Here is a 19,339-nt window from a genome sequence, read left to right on the forward strand (position 1 = left end):
TTATTAATCGACATTAAAACAATTTAATTATCATTTCGAATTTCCTAATGGAGGGGAGAGAAGAATGCCTAGGGACTTTCATGCCACTGCCTTTTAGGAGAAATTTATTGGGGAGATTAAATATGTACCCTCAAGAGCTAAAGCATCTAATCTTCAAAATCTTGTCTTCCGGTACCTCTATAGAGTGATGGCCAATCGCATTTAGTCATTTCAGATTTCCTAATGGAGGGGAGAAAAAAATGCCTAGGGACTTTCATGCCACCGCCTTTTGGGAGAAATTGACTTAGGAGATTGCATATGAACCCAGAAGAACTAAAGCAACTCATCTACAAAATCCTATCTTCCAATACCTCCATAGCGGCTGGCCAATAGCATTTTTGAAAGGAGGATAGTTAGTGAACTTTTATGCCTATGGTGTATACTGCATGGAGGGAATATTGATTATGGTTTACACTGTATTAGACACATGATCAAAGTTGGGAAAGCTCCTTCAAGAACAATAATGGTTGGTGGGTTTATTACCCATATTACTAAAAACCTTGGATATGACTTAAGTGAGTTAGAGATGGTAGAGGGGCAAAATTGGGAAAGCTCCTTCAGGGACAATAATAATTGGTGGATTTATTACCCATATTGCTAAAAACCTTGGATATGACTTGAGTTAGAGATGGTAGAGGGGCATTCGAGTATTAACATTGGGACATGTCTAGCTGCTAGGATGCTTGTCCATGATGGAGATTCATTTGGTTTTGTGCTTAAAGATCGGATACCCTTTAAACTACCTAATGTCGAATACACAAGTATAACCAACCTGACAATTAGAGGTATTTGGTGCAGGGATGGCAATGGGTCGAGTTTAAACTCGACTCCCTATTAAACCCGCCCCATTCGAGACGAGTTTAAACTCGGTCAAATGGGTTACGAGGTGGATCTAAACCCGTTGATTGGGTTTAGAAGCGAGTTCGGGACGGCTTATATATATATATATATAATATAAAATATACAATAATAATAACTTATTGTTGACTTGTATTTTTTTTAGCTTAGCGGGTTGACGGATCAAACCCACTATAGACCCGTCGAGTTTTGAGCGGGGACGGGGCGGGTTGGAAAATTAGGCGAGGTGAGTCTGGGTTCGGGTCTATTTTTTTCTGGCGAGACGGGTTCTGAGATTGGTCAAACCCGGTCCGAACCCGCCCCATTGTCATCCCTAATTTGGTGATATCATGTGAATGCATTCTCACACTTTTGGTGATTCTTATTTTTCTATATAGTAGTAGAATTTTTTAGAAGCGTCATCGAGTTGATTGGGTTTCACCATATACCTATTTGATAGTTTGACCATTACACTTTACTTATGATTTGATTTCGAAAGGTGAATTTAGTACAAAATAGTCATGATTCATTTTGTTGGACTAGTAGCATGGTGACCATAGGTGAACCTCTCCCAATATTTTAGTTACTGAATTATGCTCGAATTGTGTCAACTCATTTGGAAAAATAAAAACCCCATGTAAAAAAACAAAGAATGGAAGAAAAAAAAAGGTGAAATGCAATAAAGCATTTGTGAAAAAAAAATAAAAAGAGTCTGAGTAGCAAAAATGGGATAGAAAACTGTTGTGAGTGGAAATGATAAGATATCCCTTTGAGATCGAGTTAGTTGAAACATTTATCTATTTCTCTCAATATCGAGAATGCCTTTGAGACTTTGTGTTTGGAGAGGGGACAAACCTCGCATATGGCAAGTAAGTGTCTAAAGCTGGAAACCTTGGGAACACAATAGAATGATGACTTGACTTAGAGTGGAACTTGAAACCTTAGAAACAAAATATGCACTTTGCATATAAGCAAGCTTGTAGACTTGGTGGAACTAATTGAATGTCCTTGCTTAAAGATGATACTACTTGATAGGATTAGATGAATTTATTAAAGTTTGGGAGATGGTTATTCACATGCATTTTAGATATTGATGTTTTCTCGAGCACAAACAAAAGATTGGTCTAGGGGATTTTGGTGTGTGTATTTTATATAGAGTTTTTATCGTGTTTGACACATGTCTCCTCCCATTTTATATGCAAATATTTTACGTTATCATCTTTTTATGCTTCATTTTGATACTTTCCTATTTCGGAGGATTGCTCTCGTGTATTTCTTTTGATCAGGTGCAAAAAGGAGCAAAAACAAAGAATTAAAGGCTAACATTTGAAGTCCCATGCCTGCCACAGGTGCACGTGCTCACCGACACGAGATGTGCTCTGTTCGGTGAACCAATCTAGAGTGCTCGTGCTAGTTGACACAAGCTATGCCCCACCCGCCGAATCGGCAACGGGTGCCCGCCGGCCCGTGTCAGGCACTCGCCCTTTGCCTATAAAAGGTTGATCACATCCCCTTAAGAAGAGATCCCCGATCTGGAGTCGCCCAAGGGCTCCAACGCGACCTGAGAAGACGATTTGGAGAGGATTCGACACCATCAGCACTTGAACTTGAAATCAGGAGCATCCGAAGAAGCGATCTTGCAACAAGACTAAGATTTCTTTGCTTGTTTTCTAAATTTCTAAATCTGAACTTGTCTGTAATCATTCGAAGAGAGATTTCGGGTTGTAACTCCATTTCTATGAAGTCGATTCAGAATTCTAGAACTAGAGATTAACCCTTTGTTATGTGAACACCTTTGTTTTGATCTATGAATGTTCGATTGTTCTTATTTAATGAAATGTTGATTTTTGGTCCAGATCAACACAATCATGATGCCAAATATATGAGATTCGTATCCCATGAGAATTTAAGGATAAACCGAAAGGAGAACTCAATCCTTCGACCCGTAGAAACCTAAGACGTGGAGAGTTAGCTACGAAAATAAATCGGTATGTCGGAATAATAGGCTATCATAGATCTTAATGGATTAATTCCAATTTCATCGTCACGCGATAGGAGAGAGTTATTAGGAGTTGTGGGATCTTGTGATAGGGTCTCCATAATTGATACACCATTGTAGTTCCAAAAGTTTACATTGGATATCATAGGATAATCTACCTACATAAACCATCATTGAGAATAGGGCACCCAAACATGGATTAGGTGTTTACTAACATTGTGGTAAAACTAAAATTCTAAAATTGCCTTCACCAATCAAATCCACCTAGATCTCTCTGCCTTCCTTTTCTTTCTTCTTAATCGAATCTCTTCCCTCACCCTCTTCATTGGATTTTCTAGTTCTTGACACTCAATATCTGTGGTTAGTCTAGAGAGTTAAATTTCTTTAGTAAGCTAGTACTTGACCACCAGTCTTGTGGGTTCGATATTTTTTATTACTTGACAACATTTCCATGCACTTGCGGATTTATCCATATCAGTGAGACGAACGCCTTACCAAAGTAAGGCGTTCCAGATATAAATTTTTACAATTCAAATATACATAGGGAATTTCTACTAAAATATTTCACCAACAAAACTATAGTGGATAAAATATTAAACAATAATGTAAATATAAAATTCACTAGTAAATATATACATTATACACATAATTCAAATTTTAAAAAAACTTTAAATATCTAAATCATCAAAAAATTTATCATCTTTTTCAATCATATCATTATCATCATCACCAGATATTTCAAATTTGTACAGCTGAATCTTCATCGGTTTCGTAAGACCAAGCGCCTTAAGCACTCATGGTGCCTCTCACAAGGCGCTCGCTTAAGGCGACGAGACGCAAGAGGTTCGCAAGCACTTTTAATAACTATGCAAAAAACTAACATCAAACAAAAATTAGATAAAAAAGTAACTTTCAAATGAGAAATGAATTTAATAAATTATTCGAGTCTATCATGTTGCTAAAGTTTGTCATGCAAATGTCTCGATAATGAAGGATGGTTTCTTCAAATAAGGCTAAGCCTTCATGTTATAAATTTGAAAAAATAAGGGGTCTAATCTGTGAATTTATAGAATAGTGGACTAATCTGTAAAAAGACCTTAGAATAAGATCTTAGACAAAGGGTAGTAGCATTGGGTACATCAGCGATGATGAATTTGGAACAAAATGAAACTAAGCATAAGGACGGAGAAAGCGGCAAGCTCCTGCCTAAGATGAATGAACAGCCGGTGTCAAATGTCAGGCGGTAGCGAGCAGTGGTTGTTGTGCACAACCCACTTAATCGAGTAGGGAGTAAACAAGAGAGGAATTGTTCGGCCCAAAGTCTTGGTAGGCAGCAATGGAATAATATAACCCCTCCTTGTTTGTAGAGAGTAGAAAAGGTAGTGTGACCTAGGAGCACCGAGGATAAAAGAGAGGCGCAATAACAACTACAGAAATTTAAGTGTGGTTAGCTAACAGTTGACCTTGAGTAGTCAGGCCAGGGTTTGCAAACAGAGAGAAACACAAGGCCGCAGGTAATCGAGCATGGGACAGTGCTTTAATGCTGCATATGCACTATAAGAACCACAGGGCAATGAGGCTGAAAGAAAAGAGATTGGGATTTGGGAGAAAAAGTCTTCCCAGGGATTAATGGACAGAAATGAATGAATGCTAAACCAGAACAAGATTTTAGACGGGACAAAATTGAATCAATAACAAATGTCGAAGGGAGTCAAGGTACTGACACCAAATCACAAATGTGACCCTATACTAATTGATGCAATCTGAAGATATTGCACTCGAAAAAAAAAATGCTTATCCCATCTCATAAAAGAGGAAAATATTATTATCTAAAAGATTTTTCAATACAAGAGATGCTAACACTTTTTATTTGCTTGGTAATGAGATAGAATTTTTGTAAAAATATGACTTGATTATCCAAAACCTTTAACAAATTTCTCAATGAATCTAAACGAACTTTCAAATAAATCTAAACATTTTGAAAATTTAAATGGCAGATTTAAAACCCTACCAACGTGAATAAGTTCTAAAAAAAACTAAGGATTTTTAAGTTAAAATATATATATATATATAAGAAATGTAATTTTTTTAAACAATAAAAGAAAAAGGCAAGATCTGGTTAGGTTCAATGTGCAGATAATCTTCAAGCATGAAGTCCATAAATGAGGGTTAAAAATATTTCTAAAATCAATTATCTTAATCTCCCTGTTGTATTATCAAGAGAAACCACAACTTACCCGGGGCATGGTTCAATGGTAAGTGCTTGTGATAAGACTATAGTGGTTGCAGGGTCAAAACTCGGCAGAGGGTTTCACCGCCTCTTGCCACTTGGGCTTCCCCGCTTTACCTCCCTCCCAATAGTAGTGGGAGGCCTGGAGGCGCTAATGTGGCGGATCCACATTTTAAGAGAAACCACAACCAGCCCCCAAAGCAATGGTGCAACGGCAGGGCGTCTTCTCAGTTTCCTAGCCATCTAAGGATCGAGTCCGAGCTTTAGCGAATTAACGGATGAATTTCTTTTAATGGACGATTGACCTAAGAATGTTGCGTTAATGGGTCGTCCGCTGCGAGCACTCCCCGACTTACCCTAGTGGCCAATGGAAAACTTCCGTGGGATCCGTGGGATCGTTGGGGCCGAGCTGGTTATCTCAAGACTAGTCGGTGTAAGTTGGATACTAGTGCCAACTAAAAAACCACAACCAAAGGAACAGCCTTAGCAGAATCCATAGTAAAAGGAGACCATGTTAATCTTGAGTCTAGTCCAACTTTAAAACTAACCGAGCAGATAAATGGGAGTCAACTCACCAACATAAGTGAGACACTTTTTAAGCATTATTTTATTTATTCCATTAATTAGAAGAGAGGAGTGATTCCTCCTTTCAGCTCCAAGGCTCACCTCATAGATTGATTTGGAGGGAAGACATTATTAGGTAGTGAGTTTGGTTGGACAGACACGCCTATTAAAAGATTCTAAATCTATTACTCAACAACAAATAGAATAATGAAAATACCATTATAAGATAAAAGTTTGAAGTAAAAGAGGGCATAAAGGTCAAGTGATCGTCACTTTCATCTAGGATGAAAGAGATATTTTATTAGATAGGGATATGACTAATCGTGCTTTGAGTTAAATTCTCGGTAATAGTGAAACAAAACATATGAAAAAACAATGTAACATAGATGAAAGTTGGGATGAATGTGAAGTTATTAAAAGAGAGCAAACAGGAAATGTTATTCTTCACTAACAAATGGGTGCAACCTTGACAGGCTGCAAACAAGTTAAAGACTGTATTGACATATTCAAAGATGATCAATACATTTTATTGCTAGACAAAGTTAAGATAACTTGAGTTACAGGAATGTAGGAAAACTAAAACCAAAGAGAACCTATTTAAAAAACAATTCAAAGTAAGATCAAATGACTTCGTATTTTGCACAACGGAGTTCAATGAATGAATGGCAACAAAAGGCCCATAAGTCATTAGTAATAGGTGATTTAGTAGATGATTAGATCAATTAAATGATTAGAACCAGTGCAGACCCATCAGAGTATTGTATTATGCCTCGGGAAAAAAAATGCTCTAAACAAAAACATAAATCAACATGAGGAAAAAGCTTGGTGTCAAGGCATAACTACAATATGTACGACAATTACTATCACAAGAACCAACCAAAGTTGAATCACATTGTAAAAGGGATTGTAGTGAAAAAGTCTATCAGGCATCAGCAGTTAAACATTTATACAGAAATTCATAATATGAAAACTAAAATTAGGAGTAAAAGTAGTATCTATATTACAAAACAAACATGATGCATCGTATCACCTGATACAATTTTACACTTTCTTATAGAAAAACTACAATAGCAATATGAAGGAGAAGGTACATACTTCCGGGAAGAAACTGATAGCATTAGTTAGAGAGGGTGCATCAACAGGTACAATATTGTATGGGGTAAGTTCTGCTCTCAATGTTGCATCAGATTTCCCCATTTTTTTTACCTGAAATATCCTCAAGGAAGAGGAAATAACCATAACACTGGGTGAGTCTGAGATATCTTTAACTAACAGCCAAAAGAAATTGGCCAGCCTTAAAAGCAAGAAAACTTCAACCTCGTTTGATGATTTCACATTGCAACAACTAAAAATCACCACAGAGAAAAATATCACAGCTATCCTTAGGGCAAACAACATAAGTGAAATTTAAAAAAAAAAAGGAAAATTATAATTGTAGAGCGGAGTAACTTGTAAAACCACTTCCTTCTCTTACTATATACGCTTTTCTAGGACTGAAGGTACTTGAAAGCTCTATCTAACTACAGCAATTAAAGCTGGTCACTCAAGACCTAGCACTGAGTTTGCATGCACCAGATTTGGGCTGTTCTAGGCACAGTCAAGACCAGGCTAAGGCACAATCTGTGAATCAACCTGCAGTTCTAACGTTGCAAATAAGCTATTTTTATATTCTTTTAATGAAAACTTAGGGGGCGTTTGGTTTAGGGGAATAGGAGTGGAGAATGGGAATGGGAATCATTGATTGTCATTGTTAATGTTTGGATTATAGGAATAGGAATACAAATAAGGGAACGAATCCTTGAAATTAAGTGATAACTCATTCCCATGTACCTCCCCTTCAATGAGTCATTACCCTATTTTTATCAATCAAAATATTCCATTATTCCAAAAATACCTTTGACCTAAAACTAAAATTTTCTCCCTTATTATCAAATATCAAAATATATTTATTTATTTTTTCTTTCATATCACTTCTCTCTCCTTGTTCTCTCTCATCATATTTTCTCTCTCATCATATTTTCTCTCTCATCATTTTATCACACACTTTCTCTCTCTTTAATCTCTCCTATCACATTCTCTTTCCTTTTTTTCTTATTACACTTTCTCTCTCATCATACTTTCTCTCTTTAATCTCTCCTATCGCACTCTCTTTCATTTTTTCTCATCAAACTTTCTCTCTCATCATACTTTCTCTCTCCTCAATCTCTCCCATCGCACTCTCTTCCTTCTTTTTCTCATCGTACTTTCTCTCTCCTCAATCTCTCCCATCACACTCTCTTTTCTCTTTCGCTCTCATCACACTTTCTCTCTCCTCAATATCTCTTGTCACACTCCCTCTTTTTTTCCTCAACACACTTTGTCTCTCATCATACTTTCTCTCTCCTCAATCTCTCCCATCACACTTACTGTTCTCTTTTTTCTCATCACAATTTCTCTCTCATCATACTTTCTCTCTCCTCAATCTCTCTCTCTCCTCATTTTTTTCCCATTACATTTTCTCTCTCTTCATCCTCTCCCATCACACTTTCTCTCATATCATATTTTCTCTCTCATCATGCTCTCTCCTATCACACTCTCTTTTCTCATTTTCTCTCATCACACTTTCTCTCTCTTCATTCTTTCTCATCACACTTTCTCTCTCATCATTCTCTTTCATCATATTTTTCTCTCATATTCATCTTTCTCTCACATCTATTTTTTTCTTTTATTTTCCTTTAAGGGTAAAAAAAGAAATTTTGATTTATTCCGATAGAAAATATACAACTAACCAAACATTGCTTTTAAAAGTGATATTCATGTTCATACCCATTCCCATTCCACAATCCACAATACAATGATTCTCATTCCGATTCATATTCCTAGGAAAGAACCAAACGCCCCCTTATATATTGCCCTTTTCCCCTAAAATAATTTTAAAATATACTAAAATTAATCTCAAGAATGTTTTAGAAAACTAATCAATTTTTATTTAAGCATTTCATATTTTTTTATAATTATTATTTTATTATCAAATTTGGGACCAGCAGTGCGGCTGCTAAACTTGAGTTGACGCCAACACAGGCTTGCTAGAAACAATAAGAGGCCCAGGCAGTGTCCAACAAAAGCATGAATCATTGACTTTATATTCTTTATTAGTTACACTGTTATTATAAGAAACAATGATGTTGTGCCTTTGTTTTGTGAAGGTACCTATGCAAATAGAAGAGCCGCAACAGAATGCAAAACATTGCCATTTAGAGGTTTGATAGCTGTGAAGGACAAAAGAAGTGGAAAAGGTTAACAATGTGAAAGACATGCCTCTCTGGCAGGAGATGAAGCATTTCTATGGGAGAGGGGAATGAAGGGGAGTGACTGGGTTGCTTGTTTTACTTATGTATCTAAACTTGTAGATAGTTACAGACTAGCAGCTATTTTGACCTTTGACAACAAAGGTGAAAGTCATGGTCATCTTATTTTACATTATTTTCCTGCTTATTAAAAATGAGGCTACAAGAGCAAAATAGCAAATCATGTGGACTTCAGATACAGTTTGATCCTCCAAAAAAAAAAAATACCTCTTCCTTAATGCGTCTACCAAGTTCAGAAGTATCTGATTCTCCAACTAGCACCTCTAAAACATCAAGCAATGCCTTCAAAGTTGCATAAACCTTTTTCATTTCAAGAGCTCTAGCTCCTATCCTGTTTTAGAACAAAAGACGAGACGAAATAAAACAACTATACATCATAACTGCTACCTCACTTCATGATTAATTTTTAATGAGTAAAAATATAGCAGCAATAAAACATTTGAAGAAACCTATGATCTATCTATTGCTAGCTGAAGAAAACGGGCAATGAACTATATGCATAGCACATGCTTGCAAACAATAAGAAGTAAAAGGGCCAACATAGGGACAGTATTAACTGGCAATTCAAAATGGCATGTCAATTTTGGCCACATTATCAGTATGGAACTTCAAAATTACCAAACTAACTAAGCCATCAAGTTTATATTTCCAATTTGATTTAATCAAAATCAGCACAACTATGTTGCTCCTTTACCACCAATATTATATATAATTGGTCATTTGTGTTAGAATTGAACCTCAAAGGAAACTTCTGAAAGGCAACTTCATGCTAATTGAGACTTCCCAAATATTAAAGAAAAGTAATAAAAAGGATTGTATTTCACCGGGCAATCTGAAATTTTCCCAAGTTGGAAAGAAGAAATAGCGAATATTGAAGAACGCCACTAAAATAGCACAAAATTTACTCAGATAGTGTTACACAATATTACATGCAGTTTGGAAACACAAAACGCATATTACTCAATCAACTTGCAAAATGCAATAGAATTTTAAAAAATCAACATGTCTTTAAACAAGACCACTTAATAATATGCAAATTGGGTAGCTAAAAAATCATTAATACAGTAATTGTCCATATTCATGATTTATGAAAGTTGAAAGCTCAAATTTAAAAACAAAAATCCTTCTAGAATTGGCAAATTGCAATAAATAAAGCTCTGTGTATATTCCTTATTTTCTACCTAAACAGAGTTATCAGATATGAAGAAGAAACATCAGTCATTTGTTTGCATTTACATAGCCATGCTGCAATTGCTAAAATCAAACGCATTTATACTTTATATGCAGTAAGACATGTAGTATTCATCCAAAACAAAAGTCCAAAGTATCATCCAGTGTCCTTGTTTTAGTGCTCTACAAGAATGGTACAATTTTAATATAGTATTCTGCCAACATTCAGCACACATCAGCACCGGTAGCAATGTATACTGAGATGAAGTCATGTTGGTTTCACTTCATTAATATATATGCTAAAATCATGCACACTATTACATTTAGATGTAACATGGAAAATTTTGTGGAATGTAGTGTGCATCTTTAACAAAAGTTCAAAGCAAAATTAAGTGCCTAGCTTTAGCGCTAATAAAATTAATAACACATTTTATTAAGTAATATGATAGGAGAAATTCAAAAATAAACCTCTAATACCTAAGACAGGTGCACTGAGACCGAGATTTCCTTTCCCTAATTTTGGGGAAGTATAAAGAGGAAAGGATATATACTCAATTGAAAGTGACTACTTCTTATCATTGAAAACTAGGAATTGGTAATGGGGAATTAGCCATACAAATATATAACATTCACATATATATATATATATATATATATAAAAACCATAGTGCACAATGAAAAACATTGTTTAACACCCATGCATCAATATATCATCCAACTATCATTGCCACCAATCTTCCTCGTAACCATAATTATACTTTCTTTCTAATAGAGCATCTATATAAAAAGAATGTTGAAATTCACAAACATATTATATTAGAAGGAACAAATTATTCCAAAACAAATAGAACAAATTGGTCTTCAGTCGTCATGCACAGCATTTGGGAATAAATAATTAGACCTTTAAAGGTCAAACAAAAGGAGAAGAGCATACTCTGTACTAAAGGTTCCTGATTCTCGCCATCTCTCTTGCTCCTTTTGGATATCATCAACTCGATGATGCCTCTTAAACCGTTTGTAAAAGTCCCACAAATATTCAATATCATGTTCACGAGCAAATGATGCTCCATCTTTTTTAGCAAGTTTTTGCTGTCATATTTCATGTCAGGTCAGTAAATTGTAGTACATGGAAAATATAAACTCTGACAAGAATATCTGATAGCGGATTGAGTCAATTGCCAGATATCATTGCAATCACAAAAATAGAGGTAAGATTCTGCTAATTACCTTAATAACAGACATTAAACCTGTTTTGAACTGTAGAACACCCCTTCCCTCACTGCTAGGGTCCATATTTTGGGCCATTGTATATGCTTGCTCACAGACTACATGTTAAAATCAAGGCCGATAACCAAGATTATTAATAAATGATTAGCATGAAAAGCAACAAAAATATAAGAAGATTGTCAGGACTGCAAGATACAGTTTTTGTGGAATGAATGAAACCAAACACTTCAGTGTTGTATAATCACCTAAACAAAGGCTGCCAGTAAGCATTTGATTGTCTCTATTTTTGTAAGGATTCCCAAATTATAACAGAGAGGAAACGGGCAAATGCATAGCAAGTAGCCAATAAAAGGCTCAACAAAGTTATGAAAGATGAATTGGAAAGGAGTGTCTTAACTTTATCAGTGACACAAAGATATTTCATGGCTCTAGAAAATGAACCAACACGTCATTCTATATAATTATCACTCTACTGTGTGACTTAAAAGAATACCATGAGGCTATGACAAGAATGCAATTATTAAAGTGGGCACTTTTCTAAGTCCAATAAGATTCCTACATTAAGGCACAATAAGATTTTAAGACTTAGAAAGCAAATAGACGTTCGAGCAGAAACTAAACCACAGGATGTTAGGTTATGGACCAGCCCGCCGAAGTTGGTAACAGGTAGGTAGGTTTCTTAAATACGCATTTCCCGCACTAAAATGTCATTACTTCAAGCACCATAACCAAAAGAACAGAAACAACTCACGAATCCTAGCGACGTTGGGATCGTCGTCCTCGATCTCGTTAGCGGCCTGCAGAATATGGTCGATGTTGGTGGATACGAGAGACGGGGGGAGGCCTCCGGCTATCCCCTCCGAGGGACGTCCGCTGGGGACCTGTCCAACGTTTCGAAGTTGCTCCCGCTGCAACGTGGCGCGCACGAGGCGCTCCCAGTTCTCCGGCACTGTGCGGGCTGCCCTGCGGCCGCTGCGAGACGGCCGGGGAGCCGTTTCTCGCGACATGACTGAGGAGATGGAGGTCGGCACCAGAGTTGGAAGATCGATAGCTGGAATTAGGGTTTAGAAAGCGGCGAGAGCGCGATCGCGACGAAGTACCGAGCAGGAGAATGGGAAAAGCAAAAAGACCATCATTTTACCGCATCAAGACGCGTAGTTAATATTGCAAAATGACCAAAACAAACTCCCACTTTCATTGTTAACCAAATCTAGCCCTTCATTATTCCATGCAGTCCGGTCCTATAATTTCGAATATTAAATAAAATTTACTCTATAATGAATTTTAATAGTAAGTTCTTTACGAAGTCTAAATACTCATTTTTAATCACATTTTTATTTATCACCTTAATTTAATGCATTTTAACCGTAATAATAACTTAGCTATGAAAATTAATTAAAAAATTATATAATCCCATCAACTCTTGCTATCTAATTAATACTTAAGGCAAAAGATTCGATCTCATCAATCATCAAGATAAATCAAAAAATATTATAATTGTCCATCTAAAACGACTAACGTTATTAGGTCTATCCTCTCATTAAAAAAAATATGCATCATAGTTAAAGATTTAAATTTTAAATGCCTAATTTATCGTTAGAGTTCCTATCATTGTATTATTATCCCGAGCGCTTTGAAGATAATTATAAAGTTAGGAATATAAGTTTAAGGAAAGTGGTATTCTTATACTAATACTTATAAAGTTATTTTCCTAAAGATAAATTGTTTGTTAGGCTTTGAATGGATATAATGGGAATGAAGTGAATTATTGGATGGTTGGAGTGCGAAAAGAGGAATCTAGTCCATCCATGTGATTACTTAACAAAAATCTTGCGGAGAAATAGTGAAGGGCGAATTAAGAGCATCCACATCAATTACCCTAAACTAAATTTTTACCTTAAATTTTACATTTTGCATTAAAAAAATATCCGCATCAGGTACCCTACTCATTCCCTAAATATACATTTTATGAATAGTAATTCTTTAAATTTAGGGAATGGAATCCATTCCCTAAACATTAAAATACGATTTCTCTCTCCTCCCTTTAATAATAAAAAATTTCTCTCCCCTTCCTCTAATAATAAAAAATTTCTCTCCCCTTCCTCTAATAATAAAAAATTTCTCTCTCCTTTATCTTTTTCCTCCATCTAATAATAAAAAAATATGAAGGAAAGAGAAAAAATAATAAAAGAATAAATATATGATAAATTATAGGGAAACTGATGTATCATGTGGTGAAAAATAAATTTCTAAATTTAATAAAATAATTTTTTTACCCTAAATTTTAAATTTTTAATGAGGATATTGACGTGGATGCTCTAACAATATAAGTTTAAGAGGCCATGTTTAGTCAATTTTGAAAAAAAGAAAGAGAAAAATGGTTGTTCCGTCAAAAATGGTTGGAACGATTTAACGCGGATTTTCGAGTTTTAGTAGACAGCGTCTGAATGGAACACTGAATTTAAAATAGCAAAAACATATTCCAGCTGTTTTGTCTATTGGGCTCCACGTGCATGTTTGGAAATTCGAGGTTGGGTATTCAGCGGCTTGACAAGAGACACGGTCACTTGAAGACGAAGGAAAGGAACGCATGGGCGGGTGGGCCACGATGTTACGTCCGCCGCGGCGGTGTAGTGGGAACGTTTCATATTTAAAAAAAAAAAAAATTGTTGTTAACGAAGGAATGGGTTGCATTCCATTTTCAATTTCATTTTTTCAAGAAAAATGATTTATAAATGAGTCAATTAATTTAATGCGCGATGAAATTAAATGAATCGTGTAATAAAAGATCAAAAATTTAAATCATGCAGATAAATTTAAAAATTATTAAATTATGCATCCAATTATATTTTTGCCCCCTCCAAATTAATTGTTACCTTGTTGCACTCGATTTGTATAGTATTGATCAATACAATAATATCCTATTGATCTAATTTATATTTAAAAAATTGTTACTCTTATTATGATATTTCTATATAAATATAATAAAGAAAATTATATGAACATATATGATCTAATTTCATATTTATTTTGAGTTCTTTAAGTTCATCAGTCAATTTCAACTAAAATTGACTAATGAATCTAAAAATTTTAAAATAACATGAAATTAGATCTTATATATTTATCTAGTTCTCTCGATTATATTTATGCCTATAAAGATTATTTTCATACGTCATGTTGAGAGCAATAATATTTTAAACATGAATCAAATTTTTCAGACACATTTGTATTCAAAACATTACTACTCTTAATATGGCGTATGAAAATGACACTACAAAAATGCTTGTGTTTAACGACGGGAGTACCGACAGAATCTCAACTCCGTCGGCGTATACCGACTGAATATACCTCTGTCGGTAAATACCGATGGGATTTAGATCAGTCGGTAATTACCGACGGAATCACTATTCCGTCGGTAATTACCGACGTAATTAATAATTTAGTCGGTAATTACCGACGGATTATTAGTTCCGTCGGTAATTACCGACGTAATCACTATTCCGTCGGTACGTACCATGATATTACCGTTAGGGTTTTGTCTATTTCCGACGGACTTCTTATTCCGTCGGTAAATAGGCGGGTGCGGGCGTAAACATGACCGACGGAATGATATTCAGTCGGTAATTAACGGGTTTAGGGTTTTAGTATACTGACGGAAATCGAATTCCGTTAGTGTGTTTCCGTCCGTACCTGTTTTCTTTACATTCGCTAAACCTTACCCGATAAACTAGCCGAAATCACCGACGGAAGTAGGGTTCCGTCGGGACTTACCGACGGAAACATACTTCCGTCGGTAAATCACGGTTTAGGGCACAGATTGGCCCTTTCCTCTTCGCGTGACCTTTTTCTTTCCTCCGATTTTCCAGCGGCGGCGATATTCCGGCGGCTCTCTCCAGCGATCTCGGCGCCCTTTCCTCCCGTTCACCCCGTTATGGCGATCTCTCAGGTATGCTCTTCTCTTCTCCTCTCTCGTTTTCATTTTCACACAGCCGGCAGCCGCGCCCTGCTCGCAGATCACTGCCGGCGCCCTGCTCACGGCCGGCAGGGTGCTTGCGGCCGGCGGCCTGCTCGATGCCAGTAGGGTCCCGACCGGCAACAGCGGGTCGGGAACGGCCGGTAAGCGGATGCCGGAACGGCACGATCCGGCACTCGCCGCGATCGCATTAACGGGCCTGTAACTGCACTTGCCTAACTCTCCACTTAGCGGTGCTTTGTTACTGTTCGTAGCTGAGCACAATGTAAACCCTAGAAAATTTAAGTGTCGTGACATATTTTGATCCATTTCGCTATTATACTTGCATAAAATGTAGTGGCCAACAAGTGTTTGATCGATGCTTCTCATATATGTATGATTATTTCATTTGATAATGCTATAAGGAACAACATGTTTATAATAGTTTCATTTAATTGTTCTAGTGTAGAGGTGATTTATGGTAATATGATATGATGATCGTGAGATGAAATTGTGCACATAATTCTTTATTTAAACTTATTTCAAGTGATACAACAAGTTTAATAATGTTTCAATTTATATTCTCTTTAGGTTATAACAATGTATATGAACAAAGCTTGGATGTACAATCGATTAGACAATGGTTTTATCAAAGATGATTTTATTGCTGAAGTTGAACAGTTTGTAATTTTTGCTAAAAGTCATCCAGAATGTATGAATGGTTCTGAGTTACGGTGTCCGTGCAATCATAAAAAATGTCAAAATAGAGCATTTCGTGATGAGGATACCGTAAAAATGCACATATGTAGAAATGGATTTGTGTCAAATTACTACAATTGGTATTGCCACGGAGAGCCTTATTTATATGAACCAATTGGGTCATCTGGTGGTTCGTATTCTGGGACTACTGTTACAGCTCCTGAAGCATCAAATAATATTAATATTTCAATGCAATCAATGGTTTAAGATGCGATGAATGCAGTTGATTATTCGAATATAGATGAAATATCAGCCCCTGAATATCAGCAACTATATGAAATGTTAAAGGCTAGTGAAAGAGAAGTGTGGGAAGGCATTCCTTCTGGTCATTCACAACTATCAGCTACAGCAAGGTTATTGAATATGAAAGCAGAACATCATTTCTCAGAAAGATGTTACGATGACATTTGTCAATTGATGTCAGAGTTGCTCCCTACTGACAACATAATAACTGATAGCTTCTATGAAACAAAGAAATTGATCAGAGGTTTAGGTTTGCCTGTAGAGAAGATTGATTGTTGTATAAACAACTGCATGATATTTTGGAATGAAGACAGTGATTTGAATGAATGTAAAATCTGTACTCACCCTCGTTTTAAGCATCGTAATCGCATACCAGGGAAGAAGAAGAAAAATATTGCTTGGAAAGTGATGTATTATTTTCCGTTAACTGCTAGACTTCAACGCTTGTATGCATCTGCAGCTACAGCTAACCACATGTTGTGGCATCATGAGCATGAGCATGAGCATGAAGGAGGTATAATGTGTCATCCTTGTAATTCTCCTGCATGGAAACATCTTGATACTTTGTTTCCCTCCTTTGCAATGGAACCACGAAATGTGAGATTGGGACTTTCTGCAGATGGATTTCAACCATTTGGTCAGTCGGGACAACAATATTCATCTTGCCCAGTTATATTAACACCGTACAATTTACCACCATGTATGTGCATGAAAGATGAATTTATGTTTCTTACCGTGCTTATTCCTGGTCCAGCCAATCCAAAAGATAAGATAGATGTTTTCTTGCAACCTCTAATTGCCGAGCTTAATGAATTATGGAATGTAGGGTCGGTTACTTATGATATTGCAAGTAAAACTAATTTTACATTGCATGCGGCCTTATTATGGACGATCAGTGATTTTCCAGCATACTCAATGTTGTCGGGATGGAGCACGGCTGGTAAATTAGCATGCCCACATTGCATGACAGAGTCCGATGCATTTTCATTGCCTTGCAGTGGGAAGGTATCTTGGTTTGATAATCATCGTAAATTTCTACCACTGGATCACCCTTTTAGGTCAAATAAGAAAAATTTTCTAAAGAATATTGTAGTCAGAAAACCTCCCCCAGCAGTCCATGCTTCAGGTGAAGAAATCATTGAACAAATAGATAGTTATGGATTCCTCCCAGTATCTCAGCCTAATTCTGATGAGATAAATAAGTATCTTGTGAGGATGTGCAAGTGTGGTTGGAAGAAAAGGAGCATATTCTAGGAGTTGCCTTATTGGAAGTATCTACTCATTCGACACAATATAGATGTGATGCATGTTGAGAAAAATTTCTTTGATAATATCTTCAACACTGTGATGAATGTACCTGGAAGAACTAAGGACACTGCAAAATCACGTGAAGAATTAAAAGAACTAGTCAACAGACCAGAATTGCATCAGAATGAAACAACCAATAAGTTTCCAAAAGTTTGTTATACAATGGACAAAGATGGTAAACAAGCTTTATGTAGTTGGTTAAAAGAAATCAAATTTCCAGATAGATATGCTTCGAATATGGCTCGATGCGTTGACATGAACAAATTAAAGATGTTTGGAATGAAGAGTCATGACTGTCATGTGTTCATGCAAAGACTTATTCCAATAGTTTTTCATGATTTACTTCCCAATAATGTTTGGCAAGCACTTACAGAGTTGAGTCTTTTATTCAGAGATTTGACAGCGAGGTGTATTATGACGGTTGATATGATTCAGCTAGAGACTGACATTCCTTTCATACTTTATAAGTTGGAGCGCATATTTCCACTAAGTTTTTTTGATTCAATGGAACATCTACCGGTACATTTACCATATGAGGCACGAATAGCTGGTCCTGTGCAGTACAGATGGATGTACCCATTTGAAAGGTTTTTGAGAAAATTAAAAAATAATGTTCGTAATAAAGCAAGAGTTGAAGGGTCAATATGTAATGCTTATCTGGTGGAGGAAGCATATTCTTTCTGCTCTTATTATTTTGCTGATAATGTTAAAACCAGACACCGCAAATGTCTTAGAAATTCCGATGATACTCAGAATATAGATCCATCGATGCTTTCTATTTCCAAATTTTCTAGTAAACCAATGGGTGCATCTATTTATAGATGGTTAACTCAACAAGAATATCATGCTGCAAGAACATACATACTCTTAAACTGTGATGAGGTCAAACCCTACATAAAGTAAGTTAACTTCTCTAATCAAGCTTTTATTTCATTGTAGTTAATTGCTTGATATCCTAATTTTCTTATAATTACCTTTTTTCAAAGCTTGTATGAGCAACAATTACATCTTCAAATCCATCAATGACTGCAAGTGAGGTTGCTGAAAAGTTAGAGACCGAATTTGCATTATGATTTCAAATATATGTGAGTTAGAGAAATTTTCATAATTCTTTATTAAAATAAATTCGGTCCTAATTTTTCGTATTACTATTTTGATAGGTGAAAGACCGAAGAATATCTAATGTACAAGATGATAGAATATTGAATCTTGCATCTGGACCCCTACGCCAAATAATGGTCTATTCAGGTTACTATGTTAATGGTCTCAAATTCCATGTGAGACAACGAGATTCGCAGAGATTAACTTTTAATTCTGGTGTCTGCGTTAAAGGATCTATCGACACCAATAACACTGAGTTTGATTACTATGGTAGACTTGAGAAAATTATAGAGGTTGAGTATCCTGCATTACCGATAAAAAGGTGTGTGTTGTTCAAATGTTCATGGTATGATCCAACCCCAATAACAGGTACCAGAATATATCCAAATTATAATTTAATAGAGGTTAATGCAAACAGAAGGTTCAATAAGTTTGAACCTTTCATTTTTACAATACAAGCGGGTCAGGTGATTTATCTTGAATATCCTATGAAGAGAAGAAGAGCTAGTGAATGGTTGTCTGTTTGTCGATTGAAGTCTCGTTCTACCATAGAAATGCCGAAC

At 36.0% G+C, this 19,339-nt stretch overlaps 1 protein-coding gene across 2 annotated transcripts in view; it reads right to left on the minus strand.

Annotated features, from left to right (window-relative positions):
• Positions 1–12,555, minus strand: part of LOC121984516 (callose synthase 10) — a 111,120-nt gene extending 98,565 nt beyond the window's left edge. Inside the window, exons 1-5 of one of the 2 annotated variants that reach the window (XM_042537473.1) lie at positions 12,165–12,555; positions 11,414–11,511; positions 11,121–11,275; positions 9,224–9,347; positions 6,765–6,875 (exon numbers count right to left, since the gene is read on the minus strand). In XM_042537473.1, the coding sequence (XP_042393407.1) occupies positions 6,765–6,875; positions 9,224–9,347; positions 11,121–11,275; positions 11,414–11,511; positions 12,165–12,420 (744 nt within the window). In that variant the 5' untranslated portion in view covers positions 12,421–12,555. The remainder of the gene's footprint in view (positions 1–6,764; positions 6,876–9,223; positions 9,348–11,120; positions 11,276–11,413; positions 11,512–12,164) is intronic. The other variant, XM_042537472.1, reaches the window with a different exon arrangement.
• Positions 12,556–19,339: the final 6,784 nt, after the last annotated feature.

This window comes from Zingiber officinale, chromosome 5B (assembly GCF_018446385.1).
Source record: "Zingiber officinale cultivar Zhangliang chromosome 5B, Zo_v1.1, whole genome shotgun sequence".
Lineage (NCBI taxonomy): Eukaryota > Viridiplantae > Streptophyta > Magnoliopsida > Zingiberales > Zingiberaceae > Zingiber > Zingiber officinale.